At 43.0% G+C, this 25,353-nt stretch overlaps 3 protein-coding genes and 1 long non-coding RNA gene across 7 annotated transcripts in view; 3 read left to right on the top strand and 1 right to left on the bottom strand.

Annotated features, from left to right (window-relative positions):
* LOC135112330 (innexin inx2-like) overlaps positions 1-4,413 on the top strand; it is a 73,674-nt gene extending 69,261 nt beyond the window's left edge. For all 3 annotated transcript variants that reach the window (XM_064026680.1, XM_064026681.1, XM_064026676.1), the window contains exons 4-6: positions 936-1,036; positions 2,918-3,358; positions 3,648-4,413. In XM_064026680.1, the coding sequence (XP_063882750.1) occupies positions 936-1,036; positions 2,918-3,358; positions 3,648-3,998 (893 nt within the window). In that variant the 3' untranslated portion in view covers positions 3,999-4,413. The remainder of the gene's footprint in view (positions 1-935; positions 1,037-2,917; positions 3,359-3,647) is intronic.
* Positions 1-7,374, bottom strand: part of LOC135112331 (uncharacterized) — a 54,188-nt gene extending 46,814 nt beyond the window's left edge. The window contains exons 1-2 of the long non-coding RNA XR_010274273.1: positions 7,335-7,374; positions 6,818-6,950 (exon numbers count right to left, since the gene is read on the bottom strand). This is a non-coding gene — a long non-coding RNA (uncharacterized LOC135112331). The remainder of the gene's footprint in view (positions 1-6,817; positions 6,951-7,334) is intronic.
* Positions 7,375-9,182: 1,808 nt separating this feature from the next.
* On the top strand, positions 9,183-16,049 carry LOC135112329 (innexin inx2-like). 2 transcript variants are annotated; one of them, XM_064026675.1, is made up of 7 exons: positions 9,183-9,337; positions 10,560-10,825; positions 11,375-11,493; positions 12,181-12,311; positions 13,259-13,403; positions 14,634-14,837; positions 15,549-16,049. In XM_064026675.1, exons 1-7 carry the CDS (start codon positions 9,195-9,197, stop codon positions 15,846-15,848), a joined length of 1,308 nt encoding a protein of 435 aa, XP_063882745.1. In that variant the 5' UTR covers positions 9,183-9,194; the 3' UTR covers positions 15,849-16,049. The 2 variants fall into 2 exon arrangements, with proteins under 2 accessions (XP_063882745.1, XP_063882744.1); XM_064026674.1 differs by having other exon boundaries at positions 10,557-10,825.
* A 3,948-nt stretch (positions 16,050-19,997) lies between these two features.
* Positions 19,998-24,865, top strand: LOC135112325 (innexin shaking-B-like). The gene is made up of 6 exons (XM_064026666.1): positions 19,998-20,723; positions 21,836-21,927; positions 22,018-22,148; positions 22,922-23,066; positions 23,200-23,415; positions 24,030-24,865. The coding sequence occupies exons 1-6, from the start codon at positions 20,471-20,473 to the stop codon at positions 24,336-24,338; spliced, it is 1,146 nt and encodes a 381-aa protein (XP_063882736.1). The 5' UTR covers positions 19,998-20,470; the 3' UTR covers positions 24,339-24,865.
* The last annotated feature ends 488 nt before the right edge of the window (positions 24,866-25,353 follow it).

Here is a 25,353-nt window from a genome sequence, read left to right as displayed (position 1 = left end):
TGTGTGTGTGTGTCATTTTTTTTAGAATATGTCTTTCTAAATATACTAGAGAGAGAGAGAGAGAGAGAGAGAGAGAGAGAGAGAGAGAGAGAGAGAGAGAGAGAGAGAGAGAGAGAGAGAGAGAGAGAGAGAGAGAGAGAGAGAGAGAGAGAGGCAAGGGAAAATGCAAGAAGCCAGTCGACCCACACACGATGCAGTCCCACCACACAGCATACACACCTGTGCTCACCTGACATTAATGGCCCTCGTAGTATCAGTCTGTTATTTGGAGACCCACTAATTGCTTTACACGAACACCCTGATAACTGAGAGCATTCTTGTCATCTGCCATCAAATATGAGTCGTAGTAGTCGTAGTAGTAGTAGTAGTAGTACGTAGATGATGTTTTTGAGAATATAATGAAATAAAGGAAGCTGCAATAAACTGTCAGGCCTACATGTGACAGTACCTTTAGGAAACTCATCTACCTATTTCCACCTAACATTCTCATTCATTACTTTGGCAAATCTTCTTTTAAAGCTCCTTGTAGTTGTAGTAGTAGTAGTAGTAGTAGTAGTAGTAGTAGTAGTAATCCTGCAGTAACAGCCTGATGTATAACCGAGTCGATCCCAGTTACGTAAACCACCACATTTCAAAATCACTTCCTTCTTATCTCCTTTACAATCAACACCATAAATCATCTGCTGCTCGGCCCCACTCACCCACCAACGCTCTAACCCCTTCCTCCGTCTCTCCTGCTCACCCACCAACTCACCCACTCACCACCCACTAACCCCTTCCTCCGTCTCTCCTTTACGCTCGCCACTCACAACAACACCTCAAACCAGAAACGTGCAGTTCAACCAGCTTTTGAAATCGCCAGACCTTATCTTATATTTTTACACCCAAGTTTATTCCGGTCACTGCTGGAAGGTTAACTGTGGCTTGTGTTGCAGGTACTGGTGTGGTGTACCCTGGGATAGGCCCTCACACCACGGAGGACGACAAGGTGCACCATGCTTACTACCAGTGGGTGCCTTTCGTTCTCTTCCTGCAGGTGGGTGCTCAGGTGGCGAGGGCAGAGGGACAAGGGGGTGGAATCAAGAGCATTTCGTCTCATCAACTCCTCTTCTCTAACTGACTGTCTTTAGTCTCTCTCTCTCCTGGCAGCAATGTTGCATCTCTTGCTATCTTCTACCGCTACTTTCACGCTAACTCATTAGGGAGTTTTAAGAGAAGATTAGACGGGTTTATGGATGGGATAATAGATGGAAATAGGTAGGTATATTTCATACAGGGACTGCCACGTGTAAGCCTGGTCGCTTCTTGCAGCTTCCCTTATTTCTTATGTTCTTATGTTCTTAACTGCTCTTCTCATCTTGCTAACTGCATACCTCCCCTCCTCCCGCGGCCTCGTTGCATAAGGATGTTTACTTTCTCTCATCCTTTTTCTGTCCACCTTCCCAATGCAAGAGTTAACCACTATTCACAATCTCTCATATCTTTTACTAATATTCTCTGGAACTCCCTCTCCGTATATGTATCTCTCACCTACCTATGACTTGAACTCTCTCAACAGGAAGTTTCAAGACACTTCTCTAATTCTGACTAGTCGTTTTGGCTCTACTGTTTAGGGACTGGCACCTCAGTGGATCCTTTATCTGCCCTTTTGTAGCTCTTGGCTTGAGTCCCACATATGTAAAAAGGGAAATGTCCTGGGGATAGAGGTGAGGAAACAGGGCAGTGAGGGGAAGAGGATGGGTAGGTGAAGGGGAATGGGTGTTTAGGGAAAAGAAAAGGGTGGGAAGGCGGAGGGGATGAATAAGAAACAGAGAGGAATGGGGAAGGGAATGGGGAGGAGTGGTAAGGGTGGGAGAGGAGGGAGGGAGGAGATGGGTAGGGAACAAAGAGAGAGAGAGAGAGAGACAGAGAGAGAGAGAAGGTTGAAGGTAAAGTACAACGCTGCCAGTCTACTCACAACACACTGAAGCACCGAAGCAATGAATCTCGAGTCCCCGAAACACCTCAGAGCCTTCATCTGCTCAGTGTTCAGGGCAGAATGACACCGTGACTCCTCCTCCTTTACGCGCGTCACTTAAGACAACAACACTAAGCCAAATTGAAACCACAGGACAGAAAAGTTTCAAGCATCTGTTACTCCTTGGTGTCAGAGCCTTTCGAGATTGCACTTTTAAACCTTCGCCTCATTTCACTAAGCTTCAGAGGAGACAACAGAAGCTAAAGGGTTAGTTAGAGATATATCAAGGATGCTTCTCATTTTCCTGATTTTTTTTTTTTTTTCCTCTCTCTATACGATGTTAATGTAGTGTGATTCGTCTTCCATGCAATACAGTTTGGGCCAGCTTCCCTTGGGTGAGTGCCAATGCATGTGTTTTCCAGCCATTATTACCAGGACCGTATTCTGAAACTGCGCCGCACCTCCACTACTTTCAAAAGGCTCTTGTTGAAGTGACTTGGGGTTTTACGGTTCTGGTGACAGATTGACAAGATTTCTACATTATTAATAGAAGAAACGCTCTTGAAAACCTGGCTAATCATCTCTGTGGTCTTTGAGGACAGTCGTGGTGAGAAAGCAAAGCGTTTCAGAATACGGACTCCAGTACAACAGTTCAGTTCTTATCTTCATTTTCGTATGCAATTGTTGATCAGCACGTTAGTTTCCTTTTTCTGCCTTACGACAAGATCTACATAAATAAACTTCAGACCTTGCATAATATATACGTACGTAAAGTCATTCCTGATTCTTTTTCCTTTCTACGAGATATACTCGTACACAAGTAGATTTCAGGTCGTGTGTGTGTGTGTGTGTGTGTGTGTGTGTGTGTGTATTTCTAGTAACGACATCCTCATCCCCTATTATGCGCCTGATGATGATGATGATGATGACAATGACACCTCCCTTCCCGCCCCTCCCCAGGCCCTCATGTTCTACGCGCCTCACTGGCTGTGGAAGACGTGGGAGGGCGGCAAGCTGGAGTCGATCGTGATGGGTCTGTCGCTGCCCGTCATGAACAAGGACGAGCGGCGAGAGAAGATCCACCTGTTGGCCGAGTACCTGCACGCCTCCATGCACTGCCACAACTTCTACGCCATTAAGTTCTTCCTGTGTGAGCTTCTGAACCTCGGCAACTCGGTGTTCAACATGTGGTTTATGAACAAGTTTTTAGGGGGCATGTTCTTCACGTATGGTATCGATGTGCTGGCGTTCACAGAGACCAACCAAGAAGAGCGCACGGATCCAATGATTGTGCTGTTCCCGCGGATTACCAAGTGCAGCTTCAACATGTACGGTCCCTCGGGCACCATCGAGACGCATGACCTTATGTGTGTGCTGGCTCTTAATATCATCAACGAGAAGGTATTGTGTGTGTGTGTGTGTGTGTGTGTGTGTGTGTGTGTGTGTGTGTGTAGTTGTGGTTGTCTCTAGCTCCCTATTTACCTGTTTGTATTCACCTGGTAGTTGTGTTTACCTGTTTCTTTTTACCTGGTTGTGTTTACCTAGTTGTGTTTTCCTAGTTGCGTTTAACTGATTTTGCTTTACTAATTGTTTTAATCTAGTTGTGTTTACCTGATTCTGTAAGGGGAAGCCAAGTCTCTTTTCCTTGCGTCCGCTGGAACACCCACCCTCACCTCGCCTCTCCCTGCAGGTGTACGTGTTCCTGTGGTTCTGGTTCCTCATCCTGGCAGGCATCAGCACCCTTGCCCTCGCGTACCGCCTGCTAGTGTTCTGCATCCCCGCCATCCGGTCAGGGCTGCTGCAAAAGCGCGCCAGGATCAGGTACAAACCGGGCCTGGAAGCCATCGCCACCAAGCTGCAAGTGGGGGACTTCTTCCTGCTGTACCTGCTCAGTAAGAACGTGGAGCTGCTCTCGTTCGGCTCCCTGATGGAAGAGCTCTCATCCCGCCTGGTGAAGAGGAACATCCACCCAGACCTGGAGATGACGCCCCGCCCCGTGCCCAGCGTGGAGGCCTATCACCTTATCAACGAAAATGCGTGACGCTGTCCCCCGCCGCCACGCCCGCGCCCCGCAGCATCTCCTCCATCGCCCCTGGACGATGTGTACAAAGCCCACAACTCTGTACTATATCACCTTAGTGTGTAAGGAACGTAAGCTAGCAAGACGGCAGGTGAGCGAGGCAGTGCAGTGCTTGTCGCCCCTCGTAACACAGGTCGCCTCGTCCCCGCTGGCGCAGTGGTAGCGGCCTTACCTGACACTTACACCGCCACGGGTTCGAGTCTTGTTCGTTCCCTTCACCTGGCACGGGATGGACGAGTTTTCCAAGAGGCTTCACGATCCCACGAGGCTTCACGATCCCACGAGGCTTCACGGATCACGTGATTTGTTTTCTACTCAAGGCCTGGTGGTGTGTGTACCTGACCTTCTTTTTCTTCTTCTTCTTCTTCTTCCTCATCATCATTATCTTCTTCCTCTACTTCTCCTTTATCTTTCTATTACAACTGAAGGAGGGTGGAGGAGGACTGCATGGCCGGTGCGTGGGGCAAGACGCGTCAGGTTCCACCATGGCAGAGACACGCCCGACGCTGCCCACCCTTTTTGGACTAAACTGCGGGGACGGTGGACGGCAGAACTTGCTATGTATATACAGCACGTGTGTGTGTGTGTGTGTGTGTGTGTGTGTGTGTGTGTGTGTGTGTGTGTGTGTGTGTGTGTGTGTGTGTGAGGAAAGAATGATCAATATGGCATGAGGAACATGAATGAAGGGCACGATCCTCTTGCCATGGCCGAGAGAGAGAGAGAGAGAGAGAGAGAGAGAGAGAGAGAGAGAGAGAGAGAGAGAGAGAGAGAGAGAGAGAGAGAGAGAGAGAGAGAGAGAGAGAGAATTATTATCTTTTGTATTATATGTGAAATTTGAAATAAAATTACGAAACTTATTAAGACTAGTTTCACGTTTCCTTCACGCATATAATAATAATAATAATAATAATAATAATAATAATAATAATAATAATAACTATAGCATCAACAACAACAACAATAACAACAACAGCAAAAATAATAATAATATCAACAACCAACTTGACATAATACGACGAAATGTTAACGAAAAAAAAATAAATAAATAGATAAATAAATAAATAAACAAATAAATAAATTCCATCGTATCAGAAGTTACGAACCAAAACTCCAGGCTGTGTCCTTCTTCCCCCAAATCTATAAAGCGCAGGAGGGCGGGCAGACAACACGGCCACTGACACCTCGCCCAATGACAAACACTGCCACTCCTCAGCTGAAACACACTGAGAAACCAGGAGAGGCTGACGAGGTAAGAACACAAACATAAGAAAAAAAAAATAATGGAAGCTGGAGGGAGGCATCAGGCTTACACGTGACACATACCTCCCTGTTCCAACCTGTCATCCTCATTCATAAATCTATCCATCTAATCAAAGCTCTCCAGTGACTCGGCGCCTACAGCCTGATTACCGCGTGTTCCATCCGTGCTATACAACGCATAAGGAAGAGAAAAATAGAATGCAGAGGACCCACATGCTTCCTGTCAACGCTCTCCTCCCTGGCCACTGCATCACCTCTGCGGGACGCGGTATGAGTGTGCAAAAGTGTCACTCTGAAAGTCTACCTGGAAATCTGACCACCTGGGACGTTCTAGTAAACTCTGGAACTTCATGCCTGCTTCTGGATTTCCCTCGACCTATGACTTGAATTCTTCCAAAAGGGAGGCTTCAAGACGCTGTGACACTATGACAATTTTGGGTAAACCTTTTGGCCCTTTCCTTTAGGGACTGGCACATCATTAGAATTTATTTTAGGATCACCTGAAGATTCGCCACCCCACAGGGATCACCTGAAGATCCGCCACCCCAGATTGTCTCACCTGAAGATCCGCCACCCCAGACTCTCTCACTTGGTTAGGTTTGGTTAGGTTAGGTTAGGTTAGGTTAGCCTAACCTAACCTAACCTAACCTAACAACATGAACGCATTAAAAAACTGAGTGGATATAAAAAATGCAGAAAAAAGTTTACTTCATTAAAAGTATGGGATCACCTGAAGATCCGCCACCCCAGATTGTCTCACCTGAAGATCTGCCACCCCGAGTACGGCTGGGGTGGCGGATCTTCAGGTGATCCTTATTTTATTTTATCTTATTTTATTTTATTTTGTTTTTATTTATTTATTTACTTTTTTTTTTCTTGACCAGTGCCCCTCTTACATTTCACAGTATCACGGCGTTTCTCCGCCGTTTTAAAAAAGGGTGTCGTGAAATTACCAGGCTAATGTTTCCTTTTTATCTATGGAACTGGCCTACGAATGTTAAAAATAAACAAATAAAAAGAAAAATAATTAACAATAAAAAAATAAATAAATAACAGTGAGGTGCCAGTCCCTGAAGGAAGGAACCAAAAGGATTGTCTAAAAAGTGAAATGGATTGAAGCCTCCCTGTTGAAGCAGTTCAGGTAAAGGGTAGCGGCAACACAGCAGCAGGCAGGCAGAATACAGTGTTTCCAGACCATTGTATTCAGAAACGCCTTGCTCTTTCACCACGACTATTTGCAAAGGTTACAGAGATGATTAGCCTGCTTCTCAAGATTGTGTCTCGGCTTCATAACGTGGAAACCTTGTCAGTCTATCATTAGAAAAAAAAAAAAAAAAATAGAAGAAGAAAAAGCACCCTTAAAATCTCGTGTCACTTCTACTCGAGCCTTTTCCAATGTGGTGGAGGTGCGGTGTGGAAGCGTTTCAGAATGCTGGCCTCCCTCCTCCCTCGCTCCCTTGCTCCGGAATATTGCTATTAACTACTGACAACATTACCAGTCTTGTTGTATTCTTAATTACCTTGCCTCAGCGTGTGGCCTCTCCTTCCTTGCTCTTGTTGTTGTTGTTGTTGTTGTTGTTGTTGTTGTTGTTGTTGTTGTTGTTGTTTTGTTTGCATTGTTTCACTCTTTACAGTATGTCCGATAAAAACACTCTAAAAATTAAAATCAATAAAATAAAAAAGAAAGTCACATCACAAGTAGATAAAAAGATGAAACATTTACATTTAAATATTACTTAAAAAAGTAAACAGAAAATAGAATAATAATAATATTCGCAACACACGTATATAGGAGAGAGAGAGAGAGAGAGAGAGAGAGAGAGAGAGAGAGAGAGAGAGAGAGAGAGAGAGAGAGAGAGAGAGAGAGATAATTTACTTGAGTCACTTCAGTTCTTTTATAATACTTCCGCTGCATCAGTTAACCAATGTGGAAATATCTGAACGACTTATGCTGGTCATGTAAACTCACTTGCACCGCGCGGAAATATGAAAAAGAAGCAGATAAAGGCAATAATTAAAGAACTAGGCTGCATTTACCCTGCGAGACGAGCACGTACACCCACCCCACGTGATAATGGGCGACTGAAACGGTGCTGCTTTGATGACGTCACGTATGCATCGCCTGCCTTTTGTTTTGTTCCTTTTGTACGGGATGACCAAACGAAAAGGGAGGAAAAAAATGAAAGAAGAAGTAAGCAGTAGAAGAAGAACAACAACAACAACAACAACAACAATAATAATAAAAAAAACAAGGATAAGAAGTAAACAACAACAGCAGCACCAACACCATCACCACCAGCAGCACCACAAGAAGAACACTAACAACAACCACCACAACAACAACAACTATTATTACACCTGCTGCTGCTACTACAACAACAACAACTACTACTACTACTACTACTACTACTATTACTATTATTACTACTACTATTACTACTACTACTACTACTACTACTACTGTTTTGTAATTAATTTTCTCGAATCTTGTTTTTTCCTTAGTGAAACTGAATATTGCATTTGATAATTATGTATAAGGTTCACATCTATCTATCTATCTATCTATCTATCTGTCTATCTGTCTATCTATCTATCTATCTATCTATCTATCTATCTATTTACCTATCTATCTATCTATCTATCCATCTATCTATCTTTCTATTTATCTATCTATATTTCCACCTAATCATCTATCTATCTATATTTTTATCTATCTATCTACTTGTCCACCTAACCGTCTGTCTATCTATCTTCTTGTCCACCTAACCATCTCTTTATCTATCTATCTATCTATCTATCTATCTATCTACCTGTGCCTACACCTGTAACCATACAAACAAGCTATTATATTCGCCCAAAACACAATAAAGAAAGCACGTTGCGCATTATTTTCTTTTCCTTCCTTTTCTTTTTTTTCCTCACTTTTTTTGCTACTGCAGTTTTTTTTTTTTGTGTGTGTTTTGTTCTTATTTTTTCTTATACCATTGAAGTGAACGCAGTGAAGTGAAACCCAGGCATCTTAACCGTGTACTTACATATCTGACTGACTTCTCTCAATTTCTACGCATCTCTACATATCTTTACACATCTCTACACAGTGTGGTGTGTTTTCCAGAGTTGTACAGTTTCAAGACGTAACTTACTCCCCAGAAAGTGAGTGATGGAGTACGCCAAACATTCTATCATCTATAGTTTTATCATCGTTTATACAGTTACGTCACTCAAACAGCGCTCATTATAGACTCTTATTCAGACACACTCTGCTTTCTCACCACGGCTATATTAAAAAAACCACTGAGATAAGTGACTGGATTCTCAAGAGTGTTTCTCCTGTTAATAATGTGGAAATCTTGTTTATCTGTTACTAGAACCGCAAAAAACACCATTAAAAACCCTTGCAACTTCAACTAAGGCCTATTGAAAGTACAGTACGCAGTCGAGGTGTGGCAGAGACCAGTAGTGGGATGCGGAAAATTTTTCAGAATATGGTCGACGCTTTGACATCGGGACTGAAGGAGTTGGTGAGGAGCTGAGCGTCTGCGTCTCCCTAACCCTTGTAATCCCCTAGTCAAGTTGCGCTGGGGGTTTGAACTCCTGTGTGGTTCTGGGAAGGTAGTAGTTGGTTGTACTTTTACGCTGAAGGGGGGACTTGGAAACCACGACAAGGGAAATGACATCACCAGCGCCCGCAAGTGAGGGAAAGGAAGGTGTCAGTGTGTTCAAAATGATTTAATTATATTCCCCATTAAACTTCGCCTTGCTGGTGATAATAAGTATCCGATGTAATGCTTAGCTTAAATACACACCGCGCGAGAAAAGACAAAACCTCTTATTTGTAACCCTTTTGACGTTATTAATTTTGGTCCTGAAAAATCTTGCTATGTGTTGATTCTTTTCATGATGTCAGTCAGATCCGGTGCCAGTGCCTACGAGTGTCACACAGAGACAGTAACTTGGTTTGAGGCCTCAGAGCAGCACGTTCAGCGAGGCAGATCGACCACAAACGCCGCTCGTCTTGTTTTTCGTCGGCCAAAGACAAGGTGGGTGGGCCAGGTGGTTGATATTGCATTCAAATTTAGGTGACGCTTCAGTTACACATTGCTAATCGTGCCGGTGTCTTTTTTTTTTATAATCTTGTTTTAATGTGCTCTTGTAGAAGTTGATGGGGTTTTTCAATGTTCTTCCACGTTCCTAGTGATAATTTAGTGAAAGTTGTTCAGGTTTGTAAAGATTTCTAAAGGGGCTTTCATGATTCGAGTGATAGCTTAATTCATATGCTCTTGTGGAAGTTGCTAGCATTTTTCGAGGTCCTTCCATTTTCCCAGTGATATAGTTTAAGAGGTTCTAGCAGAAGCTGTTAAACTTTCCAAACGGAGTTATCATGATTTTAGTGACAGTTAAACATGTTCTAGTGGAAAACATTAGAGTCTTCATCGGTATTTTCATGCTACTAGTAACAGTTTAACAGGCTCTAATATAATGGAGCCTGCTAAGGTTTTCAAAGGAGTTTTCATGATTTTGGTGACAGTTTGAGAAGGCTTACACACAATCAGTGAGGAAACATACATGGAAACCTAAGGACACATAGATGATCAGCCGGATTCACAAGAGTGTTCTGTAAATGATGAAGAAATTTTGTTAATATGCCACTAGAACCGTAAACACGCCCATAAAAACTCGTGTAACTTCAACTAGAGCCTTTTGAATTATAGTGGAGGTGCGGCGCAGAAGTGTTTCAGAATCACAGCCATAGCTCATGACAACACACGAGATAAGTGAACAAAACGCTGCAGAATACTAGGGTTTCTTGAGTCTTGCGGTTGCAAAGGTGTTGTCTTTCGTTCACTGGGGTGGACTCCTTATAGCTTACTCTTGTGTCTTCCAGTAGTTTTCAAAATATATTACAAATTACTGAGTGGGGCTTACTTTGTGTGTATCTGTGTATGTGTGCCTGGGTGTGTGTGTGTTGATAGACCAGCGGGTTTCCCCTTCTGGTGATAAATGGACCTGCCTGTTGCCATTATTATTATTAGTAGTATTATTAGTATTAGTATTAGTATTAGTATTAGTAGTAGTAGTAGCAGTAGTAGTAGTGATTGTAGTAGTAGTAGCAGTAGTAGTAGTGATTGTAGTAGTAGTAGCGGTAATAGTACAGTATTCACAGTATCATCATCCTTCTCATTGTTGCCGGGTCTCGCACACACAAACACGTCAAGCTCTCCCCCACTCGTACGCTAAGCCTCTCCCTGCCTCCTCCAGCAGCGCCGGTGCCAGCATGGTGCTTCACATCGTGAGCTCCTTCGTGGGGCTGATCACGGCCCAGCTACACACGAAGACAGATGGAGCCGTGTTCCGTCTTCACTACCGCTGGACTACCTCCTTCTGCTTCCTGTCCTGCGCTCTTGTCTCTGCCACGGAGTACATCGGGAGCGCCATCCAGTGTCTCGGGACAGGGAACGACGCAGCGCCCAAGGCCGTCAACACCTACTGCTGGATCACGTCGACCTACACCCTCAACACTGCCACTAGTAAGGATCAGTCCAGCTCAGTTCACAGGGCACGTGTTCTGAAACGCTTTGCTTTCTCTCTCTCTCTCTCTCTCTCTCTCTCTCTCTCTCTCTCTCTCTCTCTCTCTCTCTCTCTCTCTCTCTCTCTCTCTCTCTCTCTCTCCACGACAATTTTCCAAGGCCACGGAGATGACTGGCCGGGCTCTAAAGAGTGGTTCTCCTGTTCATGTTACAGAAATCTTAACTCGTCAAGTGAGCCATAAAAAAAAAACCACACAATTAAAAACACGTGTAATTTCAACTAAAGTCTTTTGGAAGTGATGGAGGTGCAAGCGCGGAAGTGTTTCATAATAATAGTCCCAGTTCAGTAATGCTCATTGGTTCAGCCTTTGCAACGGCACTCCCCATTCTCTGTGTCTTGACCGAGAGAGAGAGAGAGAGAGAGAGAGAGAGAGAGAGAGAGAGAGAGAGAGAGAGAGAGAGAGAGAGAGAGAGAGAGGAATCATTGTAGCTTCTCTGTTTCCTGTGCTCGCTGATGACTCACAATATGCCACTGTTGTCTGGTCGCAGTTAATGGTTCGTACTACCTGTCCCGGGGGAGTAAATTCAGCGGCATCGGCACCCCAGGCCAGGATAACACAGTCTACCACAACTACTACCAGTGGGTGCCCTTCTTCCTCTTCTTCCAGGTGAGCGAGTGGTGGCCAAGATCAAGATTATAAGTTTGGATAATGTTGATATAATATTACCGTTTTCATTTGAAGGTCAAGTCCTCCGATTCTGAATGATAATTTTTTTACCTCTCTTTAGGGACTGGCACTCTAGTGGACATTTTTTTTTTATTTTCTACGCTCTTTTGTTGTCCTTGGCCAGTGTCCCTCTTACATTAAAAAAAAAAAGGTAATGTTAGGTTAAGCTGAGTTAGGTAAGATTAGGTTTATATTCATCCACCTCTTAGTTTTGAAAGAATCATATTTTGCACATAAATAGATTGTTATTGTCACGAATCTAGTAAGGTCATTTCTAAAATTCCCAAAGATTGACCCTGAGATTAGATCAAAACCTTCACTCCTTGTTATTTCGATGTTTATTTATTTTGTATCAATATTTTATCGTCCTTTGAAGAGAGATCTAACTAACTGAAATTTTAACCTGATTAGAATGATAATCTTTTTTGTCTCCCTTTTTTTTTTTTTGCTTCGTTTTTATCAAAATATGAATACGGCTTCTATATCAATTGTTTTTTCTTGTTTGTTCTTCTTATTCTCTTTCCTCTCCTCCTCCTCTCTTCCTCTTCCTCCTCCTCCTCCTCCTCCTCCTCCTCCTCCTCCTCCTCCTCCTCCTCCTCCTCCTCCTCCTCCTCCTTCTTCACACAGGGATGTTTGTTCTATTTACCTCACCTCATCTGGAAAACCATGGAGGGGAAGACGGCAGACAAACTCCTGCAGGGATTGCAGTTTAATGCAATGGACGAGGAGGGAGAGCAGAAGAAGGCAAACATTGTCAAGTGAGTTCCTCTGTCATCGTTTTCCTTTGGCGTATTTAGTATTTATTTAGAATATTCTTGTTAAAATATTGGTGGCCGCCGTGACAGTGGGATCGCGAGTGCTCTGTGGGCTGAGTGGTCGTCAGGCGCACGGGTTCGAATCCTAGCCATGGTCCAAGGATAGGAAGGGCATCCACTCAGGGTAACGGTTCCCAAATGCCAAAACCAAAGTCCTTCATAAGGAAGCACCGTCCTAACCCTGAAGGACTAGGGGAAACTACGTAAAAGCCGAAAAAAAAGATCTTGTTCAACTATCACCAGATACATATTGTAAACTCCCTTCAAAGCTTCATTGATTTCCAAGAAAGACTGTTAAAGGGCATCGAATCCTTGCTGAAATATTGCCAAAATTATTAAAAAACAATCTTGAAAATCCTAATGATCTTGACTAGGGTCCGTTGAACTATCAGTTGTCATGTAAACACTAATGAAAATCCCAGTAACCTTCAGCAGATCTTGTTAAACTATCACAATTGAAAACTCCCATTAGAGCCTTTGAAACCATCACTAGTCATGAAAACACTTGAAAACTGCTATTGAGCCACTGGAGTCATGCAAACACACTTGAAGCCCACAATAACACACTGGAGCCAAATATAAACAGTTGAGATAGGACACTGAGATCCGTATTCAGAAACGCTGTGCTCTTTCATCACACTTATTTGTGAAAACCAGAGAAATCATTGTCTGGGTTCTCGCAAGTGTTTCTCCTGGTAATAACGTAGAACTCTTGCTAATTTGTCACTATAATAGGACCATAGAGACACTCTTAAAAACCCATGTCATTTCAGCTAGAGCCTTTGAAAGTAATGGAGGCGTAGCGCAGAAGTGTTTCAAACTATGTGCCTCAGTGAGACCTGTGGGTAGGGACATGTCGCTAACCTATGCATGGGGCGTCCTCGTAACAGGTACCTAAGGGATTCCCGGGGCCACAACATGGTCTACGCCTTCACCTACCTTGCGTGCGAGGCTCTCAACTGGTTAAACGTCATCGTGCAAATGCTGCTGCTTGATGTCTTCCTAGGCGGCGTGTTTCTGGAGTACGGGTTGAAGGTGAGTGTGATATCAAACCAGTGATGATGATCTGTGTGTGTCATTATAGTAAGCAGGGCAAGTGGAGCCGCCGTGGTACAGCGGCACCGCACGCACCTTTGGGGACGAGGGGTCCTCAAGCGCACAGGTTCCAGTCCTAGCCACAGTCAGAGGGTAGCAAGGGCATCCACTCGGGGTAACGGTTCCCAAATGCCAAAACCAAAGTCCTTTGTTAGGAGGCACCGTTCTACCCCTGATTAATTAGGGAAACCGGACGTAAATCAGAAAAAAAAAAAAAACATTAAGAAAGACAGGTTACCACATAGTTGGTACCCCTGCACTTGCATTCACTATCATGAGAGCTGTTACAAAGTTGATTTTTTTGTCCCCGTTTCAGCATAACACGTGGAAAGTCTTATGGGATAAAGCAAGGGTGACGTAAGCAAAATCCTCAGGGTCAGCTATCAGAATAGGATGAGAGATAATTGATTCAGGCTTCAAAAGTTAGATTAAAAAAAAAAAAAAATAGGAAGGATTTTTTTTTTTTCATGTAGGAGCAGCACCGGCCAAGGGCAACAAAACTATAATTATAAAAAAAAAAAAAAAAGTCCACTGAGGTGCCGGTCCTCAAACAGAGTCAAAAGAAGTCGTCAAAGATCAAAGAATAGTTGTCTTGAAACCTCCCTCTTGAAAGAGTTCAAGTCGTAGGAAGGAGGGAAACAGAAGCAGGAAGGTAGTGTGGTGGGACGATTCGCCCGCCCCTGCATTCCATTCTCCGGTACGCAGCACTTACCATTGTGTCTCTTTGGCCGCCCCCTCTACACAGTACTAGAAGCAGATTTACCTACTACAGGAGTTGGTTCTCAAGTAGAGTAGCAGATGAATGGAACACACTCAGTAATAAGATTGTTAGTGTTGAGTTATTAGGGAGTTTTAAAGGATTAGACAAACTTATGAATAAGGTTCATAGGTGGAAAGAGATAGGTGTGTTTCATGCAGGGACTGCTGCGTGTAGACCCGACGCCATCTTGCTGCTAAATCAGTCAGTTTCTTCCTTACTCTATTATTCGTCCCACAAACAACCCTGTAAGGGCCAACAAGTCAACTGTCTTGTGATTTGTGTTTGTATGTCAGGGACGTGACAGTTTAATCCTCGCCCTTCATCACTCTCCTCTCGAGAAGTAAAAGTAGTGAAAGGAATAATGATGCACACAACTTTACTTATTATCATCATCCTCATTTTTTGTTCAGGTGATGTCTCCTGAGATCCGCAGCTCCGCCCTCCACTCCACCTTCCCCAGGATGACCAAGTGCGACTTCAATTACTACGGGACTGGCGGAGAGATTACCAAGACAGACTACCTGTGCGTGCTGCCCCAGAACATCCTCAACGAGAAAATCTTCATCGCCTTGTGGTTCTGGCTCACCATTCTGGCCACCATCACCGCCGTGGAGGTGAGCAAGGATACACCACCGTCATTAATGAGTCTAATCCAGTGTCCTTTCACCTTCCTCCTTTAGTATTCAGAAATGCTTTCCTCTCTCACTAAAACTATTTTCAGAGGTCACATGAATTATCAGCTTGGTTCTCAAGACTGTTTCTCCTTTTAATAATGTAGAGATCTTGTTAATCTATCACTAGAACAGTTAAAACACTCTTAAAACACGTGTAGCTTCAACTGAAGCCTTCTTGAAAATAGTGGTGGTGTGGGGCAGAAGTCTCAGAAGATTGTCCCTCCTCTGCCTCGTCAAGTTGTTTGATCCGATAAAGTTCAAAAGAGGACCCTGATTTTTTAGTCTAATTCATTGTCCAGTCACCTGCCACCCTGTCTCCATTACCTGGTGTAACTAAGACCTTATCTCTACCAGAAGAAAGTAAATAGAAGTACCCAAGATGCAAAGACAGGGGATTTAGGATGTCTGATATAATGACTAACGGGCTAACGTAATCACTGACATATTTGAGCTACCACCAACATTTCAAGATAGGCATAACTGTTTTCAACTCAAGGTGCAGAAACCCTTGATTTAGGCTGTCTGATTATAATGGCTAATGAAATTGTGGTAATCCTACGTAAATATCTTGAGAAGCTGTGCGGCACCTCTGTCACGGCATAATCACTAATACATCTGAACCACCATCATCACTTGCTTCTCCCCACCCAGGTGATCTGGCGCGTCGCGGTGGCTGCCAGCCCAGTGGTCCGAGTGCAGATGATGGAGCGCCGCGGGAAACTTGTCGCTGATCCTAAGCTGGAGACGGTCCTGCGCTGCCTGCCATTGGGTGACTACTGCCTGCTGGAGGTCCTCGGCACCAACCTGGACGCCACCAACTTCAAGGACATCCTGCTCACCTACTCCAACTGCAACGACAACTCAGTGCTACCCAACGGAGACAAGACCTACCGCCCCTACAGTCACCTGGACGAGGTGGACAGCGAGGCCGTGATGGAGGCCAGGGTGTAGGGACCAGTGGGACCAGTGTAGGGACAAGGGGCAAGACAAGACATCCACATCCCCCCTTTTTTTTTTTTTTAAAGATTGGATAAGAACACACACGAACACACACACATACACACACACACACACACACACACACACACACACACACACACACACACACACACACACACACACACACACACACACACACACACACACACAAATGAATAGATAAAAAGGGAGGATTAGTGAAAAAAGTTTGCTAATTTAGTTCCAAATAAGAATACAAATCAAGAAGGAGGAGGAGGAGGAGGAGGAGGAGGAGGACGTGGAGGAGAATGAGGGGGAGGAGGTAGAGGAGGGGCAACAAGGGAGGTCTACACACACACACACTCACACACACACACGCAGATCATCATCATCATCACCCTCCTGCAATTTGTACAGTAACTCAAGTAATCCTCAGGTAATGGCCAGGTAACCTAACCTAACCTGACCTGACCTAACCTGACCTCACCTCACCTGCCCTGCTACCTGAGATTACTGTGGGAAAGTTGTCTATACATTCCTTTATACATTCCAGTGTTTCTTTTTTTTTTCTATTTTTAGGCTAATAATGTATTTCTGTTTTACGAATAAAATGAAAATATGCTGCAAAAATGGTGCCTTTGTTTATTTATTCATTTATTTATACGTGTGTGTGTGTGTGTGTGTGTGTGTGTGTGTGTAGGAAAGGTGAGCGGGAATTGAAAGAGAGGGAAAGAAGATGGAATGAAGGAAATGAAAGGGAAGGAATGAGAAGAAAAGAAATAAAGGAGGTATATGTAGACGAAGGACATGACGGCAAAGCAATGAAGGAGGAATAGGAGGAGAAGGATGAGGAGGAGGAGGGGAAAAATAAAGTTACATAGAGTTATATAGATACACAGGCCACAACAGACCTTTGCAGTCCCCACGAGGTGACCTGACCTAGGGCTACTAAGGTGACAGAAGAAAAGGACAGCAAAGTGGAAAACTCTCCCCACCCTCCACTCCCTCCGTCATGAACCGTACAGGAAACAGGTCGGAAATAAATACCTTACGAGGTTGGAGAAGTAAAAAAAACTGAAGAAAATGTTTATAGGTGAGACTGAAAATAGATGAAATGAGGTGCTCCCATTCCCTGGAGGCAAGGAAGTTAACTACTAATAAATGGTGTTAGCCGCGGATTTGTGGCAAAATATTTATCAAGATGGCGTTGGAAAAGTCTCTGCGTTGTTGCAGTCTATCACGTCTTGAGGAAGAAAGATGAAGAAGAGGAGGAGGGAGAAGAGAAGAAGGAAGAAAAGAAGAAGGAGGAAGAAGAAGAAGAGATGCCCAGTGCAGGCCAACCTTCATTCTAGTGTTTTTAGGTTCTGAGGGAGAAGAAGAGGAAGATGAAGAGAAGAAGGACGGGGAAGGAGAAGGAGAAGGAGGAGGGGGGGAGGAGAAGGAGGAGGAAGAAGCAGAGAAGGAGAAAGAGGAAGAGACAAAAAACAGAGAGAAAAAAAAGCTAGAATAATATTGTTATAAAAATGATGATGATAATAATGATGATATGATGATGACGACGATGTTTCCGTTCTTACACCAGAAGGTAATCTCACAAAGAGGGTTGTCTTCTGTGAACGAGTGACGTCACGCTTGTAATGGGCCAAAGTGAAGGGTGAAGCAAACGTGTCCTTCGGGGTAACACATGAAAGGGAAAACACTCGAGCCGCTGAAGCTATGAGGTAATGTGGCCTTTCATTTCTTTTCTTTTCTTTTCTTCTCTTTTTTTTTTAGTTATTTTGATCACACGTATATTTTGAGATATGGAAAGTAACGTGGCCTTTCTTTTCTTTTCTTTTCTTTTTTCTTGCTTAGCTACCATAATCATACGAATTTTTGAGATATGAAAAAGTAAAGCGGCTTTTCTTTTTCTTTTCTTTTTTGTTTAGTTATCATAATCACACGTATTTTTGAGATATGGAAAGCAATGTGGCCTTTCATTTCTTTTTTTTCTTTCCTTTTTTTTTGTTCTTTTTTTGTTCGGCTATCATAATCACACATTTTTTGAGATATGGAAAAAGGCATACATTTTTTTTTTCTTTCAATGAGATAGACACTTTTTGTGTGTGTGTGTGTGTGTGGTTGTGAGAAAAAACAAACATATTCACATTTTCTTTTTAATTGTGAGAAAGACATACTTTTTCTTAGCTATAAGGAAGACACACTTAACTTTTCTTTCCGAGTTATGAGAGACACATAACTTGTTGAGATATGAGAAAAACACACACACACACACACACACACACACACACACACACACACACACACACACACACACACTTTCTCAGTATGGAAATGAGTTTTTTTTATATTTGTTGGAAAGAGAGGAGTTCTAAGTGGAGGTACATAGCATTCATGTTTTTCTTTCGCATCAAATACCATACGTGTCTCAGTCTTTTGCTTTTAATTTTCTTATTGAGAGAGAGAGAGAGAGAGAGAGAGAGAGAGAGAGAGAGAGAGAGAGAGAGAGAGAGAGAGAGAGAGAGAGAGAGAGAGAGAGAGAGAGAGAGAGAGAGAGAGAGAGAGAGAGAGAGAGAGAGAGAGAGAGAGAGAGAAATAACTCACGTCCAGATCGACTCGTTTTTGTCTATATGAAAAAAAAAGTGATATTTCTTCTGTTCGTTTTTATTTTGTTAGTGACATAAGTGGGCTTTTTTATTTTCATTTGTAAGATTATTTAGTTAATTAGCTAGTTAGTTAGGTTAGGTTAGTTTAATTAAGGTTGGGTTAGGTTAATGTCAGGTTAGGTCAAGTTAAAGTTAGATTAAGGTTAAGTATTTATTTAGTTAGTTCATTTCAAAACACTTGCCGGTTTTGGATGTTTAACAATACTACTACTACTACTACTACTACTACTACTACTACTACTAATAATAATAATAATAATAATAATGATAACAATAATAATAAAACTAATGCTACTTCCTTCCCCCATCTCTCTCTCTCTCTCTCTCTCTCTCTCTCTCTCTCTCTCTCTCTCTCTCTCTCTCTCTCTCTCTCTACAACCGCAAAGTCACTGGTATCATTTCCTGCGACATTCTGCTGCGGCACGAAGATGACAGAGCGACACTGCTGAGCTAAAAAAATTGTAACACGCAAAGCCATAATGTAACCTAGGGAACCGAATTGTCAAACAGATTCTTTTCTTTTCCCCAATACCAATGAACAATTATTATTTATCTTTCTTCTTCTTCTTCTTCTTCTTCTTCTTCTTCTTCTTCTTCTTCTTCTTCTTTTATTTTTAGCATTAATTGAGTGGCGGGATGTGGTAGTCAGAGTGAGAACGTTTTGTTTTCGCTTTGTACCAGGAATTGTGTTATCAAGCGTTTCGGCGCCATGTCCTCTGTGTACCTTCGGATTTTTTAGCAGGATCTGGTGGGTGAAGTTGTGTGGGTTTTCAAGAGTGTGTTTCGTGATTCTAGTGATAGTTTAACAGTAAGCCTTCATCGGTAATGTGAAAAAAAAAAAAATATATATATATATATATATATGCATTCATTGGAGTTCTTAAGGTTTTTCAAGAGTGTTTTGTGAATCTACTGATAGTTTAACCGTAAGTCTTTGTCATTACTGTATAAAAAAGGATTTCATACAAAATATCAAGGTCTTCAAGAATGTTTTTTTTTTTTTTTATTCTAGTGACAAGTTAACAAAAGATTTTCGATATGGAAAAAATGTGCATTCATTGGAGTTATTTACTTTTCAAGAGTATTTTAGTGATTCTAGAGACAGTTTCAAAATAAGTTCTAGTTCTAGCCAGTCTAATATTAAGAAGTGGCTGTAGAATCAAAGAAATGTTTCACAGTGGCCAGTGACCAAGGAAACACGCGACAAATACCGCTGAAAGCAAGTTTGATTGATGTGTCTTGAAACATTCCTTTTCAAAGGAACTGAAGTCATAGGCAGGAAGAAATACATAAACTACTGGTTGCCGTGAGAGATGGTACAGTTAAGTAATCGAGGTCTTTGTCTCCATGGGAAAAGCAGAGCTGTAGTTAAAGGGGAGGAGGTTGGCTCCTTGGAAAGACCGTCCCTATCGCAGGATGTGACGCCGCGCACGTCATCGCCGCTGGTCACACCTGCGTACTGTGAACAATCTGCCTGATAAAAAGTTCCTTCTACAAAACACGCCGCAGACAACACAGGGGTGACTAATGACTGAACTGCGATTTTTCAGACAGTTTACATGAAAAATCATTGTGTGTATGCTGGATTCGTTTGTGAGTGGTGTGTATAGATGACGTGATCTCCATTTTAACAGTTGTAACCCCGCAGGAAGCCACGTCCTGTCCGCTCTAGTGTGTTGCCCGCTGACTCTGAGTGCTGAGTGCCACGCCTCGCCGCAGCGCACAGCACTGACCACCGCCGCCTGGTGAGGCCAACAACTCACCCCATCAGGTGTAGTGCACAGCAGTGACCTGACGCGAGGCACAAGACAGTCTGCAGTGACGCTTCCTGGCGCAGGGAATTAATCTGCTGGCGGTGACTGGAATCGTACAATTCTAAGAAGCTGCCTTTCCTTTGTCCCTCGGTGCCACAGTGCCAGTCAAACCCCGAAGTGCCAGGCGAAGAGCAAGATGGTGTTACAGGTGTTCGGTGCCTTGGCCGCGGTAGCGAAGGTGAACTACTCCCGCACTCTGGTGGACAGCGTGACGGCACGCCTGCATTACAAATGGAGCACCACCTTCTGCCTCCTCTGTGGGGCGATGGTCATTGCCAAGGACTACATAGGGGATGCCATCGAGTGTCTGCAGGGTGGCACGGACGCCCCGAAGTACATCAATACCTACTGCTGGATCACCTCCACCTTCACCATCAACTCCACTGATGGTGAGTCTCGTCTGGCCTCTTTATTCACTATTCATGTGTTGAGTGTGCTAGGCAAAGAGTGAAAAAAAGTTAATGGATGAAAATAAGATCAAAGATGAAACTTAATGAAAGGAACTCTGCTTAATGCGTACAACCTGCCTCGCTTAACACGATAGAAAAGGCACGCTTAGAAAATCATATCAGAGAGATAGAGAGAGAGAGAGAGAGAGAGAGAGAGAGAGAGAGAGAGAGAGAGAGAGAGAGAGAGAGAGAGAGAGAGAGTAGGAAAAAATGGAAAAACCACAATACGTACAGTACAAAATTAATATAGTAACTTTAGCGATAATAAAAAAATAAATAAATAAAAAAGAAATGCAAACGATGACATCATCAACGATTAATGAAAGAATAAAAAAATAACAAACAAAAATTAAAATAAATAAATAAACAAATAAAAATGGGTAGGTAGATAAATGCACACACACACACACACACACACACACACACACACACACACACACACACACACACACACACACACACATACATACATACATACATACATACATACATATACAAAGGCCATCTCCCCTAAAAAAAGTATGATAGCGAAGACGAGGCTCACATTCACGCCTTGACTCATTCACACCTCTGTCTTAGCCCCATTGGCCCGGGACGCTGGAAAGAGAGAGAGAGAGAGAGAGAGAGAGAGTACCCCTGCCCTCACTTTACGGCGATAAATAAGCAAAAAAGTAGTTCGATAAAATTACAGATAAACGATGAAAAAGAGGAAAAGAAAAGAAAAAAAAATAAATCACTCAATCAGACCAAAGGGAAACGATGATAAAAGGAAAAAAAATAAAGAAAAAAGACGGAAACAAATGAGTCATTTCACAAACAAACGTCAAAAAAAAGAACAAGAAAAAGAAAAAAAAGAAGATAACAATAAATAAATCAAATCACGGGGAAGCATAAAAAAAGAAGATAAGAAAAGAAGAAAACGCTGAAAATCAATTAATCAAATTACAGGGGGGACGATAAAAAAAGAGAAAGAGAAAAGAGAAAAAGAGAAAAGAAAAGATAACAATACGAAAAGAGAATGTAACACTGCCTGTCTTCCTTCCTCTTGACAGAACTGAAAGGACTCGGACTGTACAAAGAGAACATCCACGAAAAACGAGTCCACACTTACTACCAGTGGGTCCCCATAGTGCTGGCTATACAGGTAAGACTTTATGTATTTACTTGTATATTTTACTATTCATTTCATTTATCCATCCTTTCATACGTTCCACTAACCTTCCACTTTATACAGGCCGGTCTTTTCTACCTTCCTCATTACCTATGGAAGAACATGGAAGGGAAGCAAGTAGATCGCCTTCTGCAGGATGTCAACAAGTCCCTCTTCGACTCCGACTCCGACAAGAAGATAAAGAACATGATAGCGTGAGTATACGGGGATCCAGTAACCTTCTCTTTTCGCCATTTTCCTTGAGTGAGGGGTTGGGGCCATGTACAAGTCTCCTCCAGTTGTTTCTGTTCCTTGCATCTTCCTCTGTGACTCGCATCCTTTGTAGTTCTACCATTATTCTGTCCTTCAGATCTCACAATGTCACTCTCTGTCTTTCACTTGATCTTCTTCCCTCAACTATTTTTCTTCAGGCTCCTTCAATCGGTTCCTGGTCTTCTCTTCAATAATAACTGAATTCCGAACCAGTCAGGGGAAAGTAAATGTGTTGGAATAAAGGACATGGTAGTGTATGTATAGATTCAATAATAACTGAATTCTGAGCCTGATAGGAGGAAGTTAAGGAAATGAAATAAAGACACTGGTTGACTCTTGCTGCTTCCAGTGTTTCCGTCTTGGTCACCCCTGCCACCCATCAGAGGGATTTTAGATACCAGTTTTCTTCTTTCTTCTGAGATGCTTCCTTCTTAATCTTGCCTTCCAGTTACTAGCGGCAGTGAAGATACTTGTAAACCCTTGTTGCTCTGAAACCTTATGTTCTTCCAGTCATCAGTGCGTGAAGACACTGGCTTGCTTTTACTTCTTCTGCAACGTTGCCTTCTTGATTTTCCAAGTTACCTGAAGGAGTGAAGATAACGATAAACCTTTAATGGCTCTGAAATCTTATCTTCATCCAGTCACCAGTGAGAGTGAAGACACAGGCTTACTTTTGCTTCTTCTGTAACGTTGCCTTCTTGATCTTTTCTCGTAGTTACCTGAAGGAGTCTTGGGGGATGAACGGGAAGTACTTCATGGGTCACTTCATGTGTGAGTGTCTGTACCTCTTCAACGTGGTGATGCAGATGGTGCTCATTGACAATTTCTTTGACGGTGCCTTCATGAACTATGGCTTCAAGGTATGTTTCTAATTAATTAATTATTTGTTATTATTGTTAATATTATTTATTTTATTATTTTCTTTTTCTTTTTTTTTTTTTTTTTTTTTATAAATTCGCACTATCCTAAGACAGGTAGCACATACATCCACAGGTATTCGAGAAGCTGCGTTCAGACGACACGAATGACTCACGGATCCAGGATGTGTTCCCGCGGAGAGCCAAGTGCACTTTCTACAGCTACGGGGATTCCGGGAGCATCAGGGCCGACGACGCCATGTGTATCCTGCCGCAGAACATCGTCAATGAGAAGATCTACCTGCTCATGTGGATCTGGTTTATTATTCTCACCATCATCACTTGCCTGCAGGTACGTGAGGGCGTTGTGTCTTCAGGTATAATGAGGTCTCCAGGTGTCGAAAGTAGTGATGTTCCTCAGATGTCCAAAGTAGTGATGTTCCTTAGGTGTAGTGATGTCTTCAGGTGTAGTGGTGTCTTTCATTTGTGATGCCCCTTAGGTGTCTAAAATAGTGATGTCTTTCAGGTGTAGTGACGTGACCCTCCTCCTCTCTGCCCCTGTCCTCCCTTGTGTTGTGTTGATGGGCGGCAGTGTGCTGTACCATTTGTTAATCTGTATTCGACTCAGGGGTGGAATTCATTGGATCGTGCGAGATTCTGTTTTGCTTGCTCGTGTTCGCGATGATCTGCTATTGTTAGTTATTATTCTTATGGGACTATAACTGTTACTACTACTACTACTACTACTACTACTACTACTACTACTACTACTACTACTACTACTACTACTACTACTACTACTGCTACTACTACTACTACTACTACTACAACTACTACTACTATTACAAACACTACAACTAAAACAAACACCGTCAGTGCAACATCAACAGCACCCACCACTACAACCACCACTACAACAACTGCTATTAGTACTAAGCCGCGTTCCTTCTGCCCCTCCCTGTACAGTTGTTGTGGCACCTGGCGATCTACTTCAGTGGCTGGCTAAGAAAGCAGATCATGTCACGCCGCCTGCACTGTTCACTCCCCTCCAGCATGGAGCAGGCTCTTCGCACCATGAGCCTCGGAGACTTCTGCCTCCTGAACAGCATTGGCATAAACCTCGACACGGTGCATTTCAGGATAATAATGGAAGGTGTGGCGATAGCTTCCGAAGAGGTCTTCTCTCCCAGCGCCCCCATGTCCAGAACCTACAGGCCTTTTTCCAACGAGGATACCATGCCAAGGAGACGAACCCTGTATCCCACTTTGAGTTAGGAAGGTTACGTTTAGGTAGAAGGGTCAGTTAGAAGGGTGTAGAAGATGCGTGATGTCTGCTTTTTCTTTTTTTCTTTTCTTTTCCTTCTTTCCTCTCTCTCTCTCTCTCTCTCTCTCTCTCTCTCTCTCTCTCTCTCTCTCTCTCTCTCTCTCTCTCTCTCTCTCTCTCTCTCTCTCTCTCTCTCTTGTGTGTGTGTGTGTGTGTGTATGTGTGTGTGTGTGCGTGTGTGTGTGTGTGAGTGTGTGTGTGTGTGTGTTTGTGTGTATACCCACGTACTTGTAGTGGACATGATTTAAAGCCAAACAAGTCTCCATGTGCACTGTTATCCAGCTTCGGTACTTTTGGGAAGGCGATAGGAGGGTCTGAGGGGCGAAGGTAACTGCTGATAGTGGGTGATATCTTGATAACTGAGGGAACGAAACCACTGTATATGCGTCCCTTTCGGAATTGAGTGTTGGCCAACGGAGTATTACATCATGTTTTTTTTGTTTTTTTTTGCTTTCTTGAATAAACTTGAACAATGCAACTTGTGTCTCACTGGTGCCATATCAACTCTTTTCCTGCTGTTGTCATCCTTCGTGAACCTTCCTGGCACTGTAAGAATGGTTTGCGCAGAGACACATAAGAGAAGAACGAGGAAAGATGAAGTTAATTTTGTCTTTTTATACGCTACAAAAATATTCATGAGAGGTTAACACAAAAAGAGTGTTTAATAAGTTATAAGTATTGAGAGGAAAATTTGTATAGCAGTGAAAGAGTTAATAGTTACGTGAATGGAGAAAGAACTTATGAAATGATTAATAAGACGACAAATGAAGTTCTTGGGACATGTATTGAGAGAGAAAGGTTTGGAGGACGATTGCTGGCTTTGGAGGAGTGAAAGGAAGAAGAGCGAGAGGTCGGTGAAGGATTAAATATATAGGTAGCCTGCTGGAGGACACGAGAGCAAGACTAACATGGCGTGGGTTTTTGAGGATGGCCCGTGACAGCGAGAGGTGGAGGTCCATGTCACTA

The sequence above is a fragment of the Scylla paramamosain genome, chromosome 23 (genome assembly GCF_035594125.1).
Source record: "Scylla paramamosain isolate STU-SP2022 chromosome 23, ASM3559412v1, whole genome shotgun sequence".
NCBI lineage: Eukaryota > Metazoa > Arthropoda > Malacostraca > Decapoda > Portunidae > Scylla > Scylla paramamosain.
This window is presented reverse-complemented; position numbering and strand designations above follow the sequence as displayed.